Genomic DNA, 7437 nt, shown 5'->3' with positions numbered 1-7437 from the left:
TCTGAAGGGCTCAACTCTCTTCTTTGGAACTAGGAAGCAAAAGTCTGGTTCTTTGGAAATAAGGGCAGCTGGGAATGGAAACATTCCTTTTTATTTTACTTTCTTGACATTATTCAGTTATAAAGAAATAGTGTCCTGACACAATGATTCCTTTCTGAGGCACAATACCTTAAAATGCAGATGATTTGGAGTTGTCAGAGGAGGTCAGGGGAAGGAAGGGAGGAAAAAATAACACATCTGTATCTTCCACATGCTGCTGCTGGTGGAGGCTTTTGTTATTAAATTATATATACAGAAATTTACAGGATAAATTAAAATCTAAGATTTTAAAGAGTTAAATACACATAATTAAAACGCACATTCGCACGCGCACATAAATAAACCTACATGAGAATCAACTACTTTTTTTTTGCAATTCACTTATGTGTGGAATGCAGAACATGGTGTATCTGCCCACCAGGGGAGCCAATAAGATGAACCCAAGAATCCCACTGGGCAAAGTTCATCTTCCACAGCCACCAAGCCACTAAGCGGACCCTGTGAGGACTCAGTGGCTAAGTGAACACTGCCAATGGAAGATACCAGCTCTTTGTTCTGCAGGCCAAGGACTCAAGACCAGCTCACAACATACGAGCCGACGGCATAGACAGCTTTTTGCTCTTCGAGGTGTTTACACTGTCAGGGCTTGCAAAGCTACCCAGCCCCTGCCGAGGCTGCCAATGATGGCAACACGTCTTGAGACACGGATGCCTGTACAGCGGGGAGTGGAGTGAACCCCCCACTAGGTTCACCTCAGCCACTGCAATAACTCTAAGATGGGAATGATTTTATCACCTCCCACCTAAGCACTTTCAGTTTTGCACTTTCAGTCACCTGGCACCTTCCCATAATCTTAACCACTACATCTCAGACTGTGAGACAGGTAAGGCAAATGGTCGGTGATGGGTCTGGAGGTACCACTGAGCTCGGAAAGAAAATCACATTTGAGCTGTCCATAAAGAGATGCACTTGGCACCCAGAACAAGCCCCCAGCCCCCAAGTTACACTGATTTTTAAGGCAGATTTATCCACCACAGGAGAAAAAAGAATCCTAAGCCCATATTCATGCCAAGGCTTCCTCTTGGGTAAACCTTAGCCATTTCATAAGATTATTAAAAACAAAATAGTTACAGTTCTATGTATATATTGTACATTATATATATATATATGTATATGTATATAAAAATTTAAAACCTACACCCAGTGGCCGGCGAAGAGATCCAGAACAGTCCCATACACACACACCAGCAATGGGGTAGGACAAGGTTCCCGTCCCAGGATTCTCTGCGGTCACAGTCCAGGCATGATGTAAGCAATGTTGTCTAGTGTGTTTGACTGCAAAACAAGGGGAGAAGGTTCAGTGGAAGGGTCCTAAACCTTGTCCCTGGCACATGCTTCTCTGTTCAGGAGAGAGATGAGAAAGAAAAACCAGAGTCTGAGAACACGGGGAGAATGAAGATGGCATCCTGCTGTCTGCCATGTTAGTTTTTCTGCTCACTTCACCCACTGATCCCAGCTGAAAAGAGGCAGAAGGCTCCTGCACTTTCTTTACATGTAGAAGAACAAACAGGAAACATAGGCCTTGCAGTACTTCAGGGGCTAGAACGCTTCTCTACAACTGGTTGTTTAGCTTCCCTGGAAGCACGGCACGCATTCAGCAGGCGAGTATCTCGTCCTGGGCCGAACCATGAACGGAGCCTGTGGGCTAGATGCCGGGGAGCCTTATGAGCTTGTGCCTGACAAACTCTGTAAGACAGGGTCTCTCTGGCTCCCAAGGTCTCTGGCCCCCCAAGTCCAAGGGAAACAAGGCAAACTCACCAAGACCTGTTTGGGACAGCCATTCAGCTCAGGTAGTTGTGTGGTCAGACACGCCAAGGGGCCAAGCGCACAGATAATGGAATCCAGGAGCACTGACAAACTGCCGGACACAGCCACCATACCCTGAAAGGGAGAGTGTTAGAAGGAGTCGGTTGTAACTGGAAACACATGCCCGATGCTCCCTCTGTGCGTGGTTGACTTCCTCACATGCTGAGTCTGAGGCAGTTCTGGGAAACTTGCATCAGAAATGGAAGGTAACTCTGTAAGTTGTTTAAAAAGAAAAGTTTTACATCAGTCCCAGGTTTCTTTTCTACATTTCTTACCCATCTTAGCCTCTACTCGACCTTGGGTTAGTCGCACCGTAGAACAATAGCACACCACCTCTCCTTCGGAGCAGTAACAGTGCCTTGCCTACTCTGCAGAGCCGCAGGGAAGGTTCGTGGAGATCAAGGAGTGATATCATGTACTGATGACATCACTTTTCTGGGTTGATGTGTTCATTCTTTTTTTTTTCTTTTAAGATTTTACTTATTTATCTTTAGAGAGGAAGGGAAGGAAAGAAGGAGAGATATATCATGGTTGCCTCTCCTGTGTCCTCTGCTGGGAACTGGCCTGCAACCCAGGCATGTGCCCTAACTGGGAATCGAACTGCGACCGTGTGGTTTGCAGGCCCGCGCTCAATCCACTAAGCTACACCAGCCAGGGCAATCTGTTCATTCTTAAAAAGTAGAAAATGTGATTCCTTTCAAATTTTAACATCTTATACAATTCACACTGTCTATATGTCTGTGATTCAAAGAGGAAAGAAAAAAGACTGGTTGTGCAAATGCCGCTACCCAGCTCTTGTATACTCTGCTTCACTGAGAAGTGCTGTGAGTCTCGGTCACCCGGGGAGGATGCAGAGCAGAGTCCTGCAGAGAATGAGCTCTGGGTCAGGACTGCTGAGGCCGGGAGTGTGCTAGTCCATCACTGACTCTGTGCCCGGGGCGAGCTGCTCACTCTGCTGCGCCTGCAGACCAGACCACTCACGGCATCTGTAGCCCAGGTGGATGAAGTGAGACAATAGATAGGAGGTACTTGTGCCTGGAACATGGTACGTATGAAGTACTCTGAAGCAAAGCTATTACTAATAGCTCAAAGAAGATGAGCTATTAGTAATACTACTCTGTTACTTTTGCCTTACAGTTAATCATAGCCAGTATTTTATGTCTGACTCTCCTGATGGACAATAAGGAACCTGAGGGCAGGAACCACGTCCCATTCCTTTTCATAGCCTCCCAGTAACTACTGGTGTTTCGCATACAGTAAGCTCTCAAATAACACTTACTGGATTAATTCAAACCTCTGTTGTATCTAGACAAGACTATGGTTACAACTTCTCCCCAATTCTGGTCCCTTTTCACTCAGTCTGAACAGAAGCTATTCTCAGAGAAAATGAAACGAGAGCTCTGATCACATCCCTCTCCATCGACACCCCTGCAGTCTCTGAGCCGTAAAACGCAGACACCCCATCATGCCCGGTGAGACCTTCTGTAGTTTGGGCTATAGCCTTGCTATTCAGCCTTCCTGCACCTTATGCACTGGATGGCCCAGCTTTTCATCAATTTAGCAGTAAAACTCATTTTCAAATAAAACCTTCTGTGGACCCCAAAACCTAGAAGAGCTAGAAGATCTGGTTATAGGGGAAGTGGGCTCCTTCCTGGACCACCTCTGACCCATTTTGCAGAAGACCCCAAGGCTGAGCAGCAGTTGTACAGGGCTCCCCAGGTTTGCAAGGCCTCTCGCTAACACCTCCACGGGACAAACTCCAGCCCGGGGCAAAGAGCGCCTCCCAGCACGTCGCCTCTCCGACCCCCTAACTCGTCTGTCCTCCATCACTGCTCTGCCCCAGCTGGCGCAGAACACCCGAGTGAGGACAGGGCAGTGGTGAGGCAGGCTGGGCTCTGTCACCTGTCACTGTGTCACACTTCATTAGGCTCAGGTATTCGATTTTTAAGTGAGCAAACTGTAAAATTGCTGTTCCACAAGTGCAGTATGTAATTGCAGATGGCGTATAGGTGAACATGATTTTTTTTTAGATTTATTTAATTATTGTTCAAGTACAGTTTTCTGTCTTATACTCCCAACCCAGTCCACCCCCCAGTGCTCCCCACCTCCCTCCCATTTCCCACCACGCCTTAGTTTTTGTCCATGTGTCCTTTATACTTTGAACATAAATTATTTAGAAAGACATCCATTTTGATGTACATTAGGAAAAAAACAATATCACACTCATATATTTAGGATTTCATTGTGAAAGCATGGATGAATTTATTGTCATAAACATATAAAGTAAGTAATAGTTTATTTTAAGTGGTACACAAAAATTGCAAAATTGTGAGGATACACGCAAATGCTAAAATCTTGGAAAAAGTGGGGCAGAAGGGAAAGGGGGAATAACTGCTAATGTGTGTGGGGTTTCTTTTGGGGAAAATGAAGATGTTCTGGAATTAGAAATGGGCCCACAGTTTGGTGAATATACTAAAACCCACCAAATCCTACATTTAAAATAACTGAATTTTATGGTATGTGAATTATACCTTAATAAGCCGTATAAACAAAGAAGACTAGAGATTCTGCAAAATTCCCTTTTTTGGTTACCTTGTATATGGAACTCATAGCAAATGCTCAAAGAAGCTGGCTTCTTTTAATTTGCTGACTATGTATCTATTCTCCCTCTGTAACCAGACTGCATTTTCTTTCTTTCTTTTTTTTTTAAAGATTTTATTTATTTATTTATCTTTAGAGGGGAAGGAGAGAGGGAGAGAAACATCAATGTATGGTTGCCTTTTGTGCATCCCCTGCTGGGAGTTGGCCTGCAGGGAACTGGACTACAACCCAGGCATGTGCCCTGACTGGGAATCGAACCGCGATCCTCTGGTTCGCAGGCCCGCGCTCAATCCACTGAGCTACACCAGCCAGGGCAGACTGCATTTTCTGATGACAGCAAATAACAAGGAAGCTATTCAGATTTCCTATTGCCTCGAGGTTTTGGAGTAATGCCTTGTAATCAATAAATACTTGCTAAACTAAATGGAACTATGATGAAAAATCTGGAATATGGGTGGTGCATAAAACAAATCACTTTAAATTCTAACTTTTAAGGAAATGTAAGAATGTATAAATGTGAAAAATGACTAAGGATTTCAGAATTCTGGAAATATCTGTATCCATTTAAACATCTGTCTACACGACAGTACTCTAGTTGTTCTAAAGTTTCGAGACTAGACTATTGTTGTAACTGCTCAATTTTTGAAACTAGCTAAAGAACTTACATACAACTTCATCTCTTGTGGCCACTGGCATTTCATTTGTTGACTAATAATTCGACTTCTACATAGAAGCAAATGAATGGTTTTATATTCCTACACTGGTTTTCAGCTTAAAATGGCTTTGGTAGTTTAGACTGATTTCTTTGCTGAAATGTCCTACTAGAACCCAGTGGAAAACTGAAATACTACGCTGCTGAGTTAGCCAAGGGGGCAATACAATCACAAATGAAATATGGCAATAGAAATGGAACATGACAGCTTGGCAGGTTAATTGACTTTGAAGTGTAAAAGGACAAAGATCACCCCAGGGCACACTGCACTGTGTAATCCAAGTACAGAGCAGAGTATGAAGAGCTCAAGAACCTCAATTTCCCTATTTGCCACCAATTTGCAAAAAAGTAGAGGAACTCTTCATTCTTTATACATTCTGAGTTGTCTGCTCAAAATCTTGCTGGAAATGTGCAGAAAAACCCAAAATGTCTTAGAAATACAAGTGATCAAAACGTCCGTGGGATTTGTACTCGGTTTTTCCATTGTATTAAAAAAAAACAAGCTTACAGGGTTATATGTCAATTGTATCTAAGAAAGCTGGGGAAAGTATTATAGGGTATTCTAATTTCTGTTTGTGCTGTTGTTTCAATAGGATGGCATTAGTGTAAAATCTGATTTCGACTCTGTAGATGCTTCTATTACTACGTATCTTGCTTATCACCGCGTCTAGAACCCCCGGCACTGCCTAGCACAGAGGAGTCGCTGAATGCACACGTGTGGAAAGAGTGAACGGATTCACATTCTACCAGACATGGGAGTCGGGCTGCCAACAGCAGTGCTCACCTCTGTTTCCTGCAGGCGGTGTCCGATGAGGCTGAGGGACTCTCCCAGCAGCTGTAGATGAGCAGCAACATCGATGGGCTCTGTCTCCGGGGCTTTGGCGGGTGAGGCTGGTGATAGCATGGTGGTGGGTGGGGACTTCTTTTGGGGTGACAGTACTCCTGCAGAAGAAGCTGAGAACAGAGATCAAACTTGCTATGGCCTTGAACACCACAAAAATATCCTTCCTGATTTTTTCTGTTTATGAGTTATGCCAGGCATTAGCAAAACTACGGACTATGGGACAAATCTAGCCCATGACCTGCTTTTGTACGACCTGTGAGGTAAGAATAATTTTACCTTTTGAAATCATTGCAGAAAAAACAAAGAATATGTAGCAGAATATGCACAAGGGTCTGCAAAGCCTCAAATATTTACTCTCTGGACCTTTAATGAAAAAAATTTAAAAAAAAACTTCACCCAAGGACATGTTTACTGATTTTAGAGAGAGGGGAGGAGATGGAGAGAGACAGGGAGAGAAACACTGATCAGCTGCCTCTCACAGGTGCCCTGATGGGGGACCTGGCCTGCAACCCAGACATGTGCCCTGACTGGGGATTGAACCAGTAATCTTTCAGTTTATGGAATGACGTTGCCAACCAACTGAGCCACACCAGCCAGGGTCTCTAAAGAAAAGTTTGCTGACTTCTGATTTACATTTTCTAAATGCCTTTTTCAACCTACAATGTTCAGTAGTAATACCTGGGTATCAAGATCTGCTGCTAATATAGGCTGCGCTCCCAACTTTGCAGCGAGGAAGCAAAACCTACGGTGCTCCAGGGGAAGGAAAAGCAGGGGTGGGAGAAGGCCACTACCTTTTACTTTCGTGGAACCTTCCGAGCTGGATGCTTTTCTTTTCACAGTTGTCGCTTCTGCTTTGTTCTGTTTGTGTTGCAGATATTGAGCTTTTTGCTTCCAAATCTGCAATCAGATCAGAGCAAAATAAAATAAATTAAAAAGGAAAAAAAGTGAAAGGGAAAGCAGTCATGAAAGGGAGGAGTAGAATGAAGAAAAGAAAGGGAACAGCACTGGGGGCAGACGGAGGGTTAATGCTGACTTTCGAGCTGAGAGTCACTGCGCAGGCTTTAGACGGGGGCTGCAGCCAGATCTCAGCAGGGGCTACACACATTCCTCAGTGCTAATGGCAGACCTCAGCCACGATTTTTAGATCTCTCTAAGGTTGAAATGTAAAGTCCTGGAATAAATGTCTGGCTCAGAGTAATGTCCATGTGGTCTGAATATTTTTTCTAACCTCCTGGCTGGCGATACCAATAGCAGGATAACATTGATATGAAAAACAGAAACTAAAGATAAACTACCTGGGTGAAGAATACTTCAGTTGCTTACCCTGATGCGCTATAACTTAAAGCGAGATGGTAATTCTAACTCCTACGGCCCC

At 44.1% G+C, this 7437-nt stretch overlaps 1 protein-coding gene across 5 annotated transcripts in view; it reads right to left on the bottom strand.

The window, feature by feature from the left end:
• Positions 1 to 107: 107 nt before the first annotated feature.
• Positions 108 to 7437, bottom strand: part of HMGXB4 (HMG-box containing 4) — a 32141-nt gene continuing 24811 nt past the window's right edge. For all 5 annotated transcript variants that reach the window (XM_037068476.1, XM_037068479.1, XM_037068481.1 and 2 more), the window contains 4 exons: positions 6854 to 6959; positions 6003 to 6172; positions 1858 to 1980; positions 108 to 1374 (listed from right to left, as the gene is read on the bottom strand). In XM_037068476.1, coding sequence (XP_036924371.1) covers positions 1330 to 1374; positions 1858 to 1980; positions 6003 to 6172; positions 6854 to 6959 — 444 coding nt within the window. In that variant the 3' untranslated portion in view covers positions 108 to 1329. The remainder of the gene's footprint in view (positions 1375 to 1857; positions 1981 to 6002; positions 6173 to 6853; positions 6960 to 7437) is intronic.

Source organism: Sturnira hondurensis, unplaced genomic scaffold (genome assembly GCF_014824575.4).
Source record: "Sturnira hondurensis isolate 20B ecotype Veracruz unplaced genomic scaffold, ASM1482457v3 Scaffold0017436, whole genome shotgun sequence".
NCBI classification, from domain to species: Eukaryota; Metazoa; Chordata; class Mammalia; order Chiroptera; family Phyllostomidae; genus Sturnira; species Sturnira hondurensis.
This window is presented reverse-complemented; position numbering and strand designations above follow the sequence as displayed.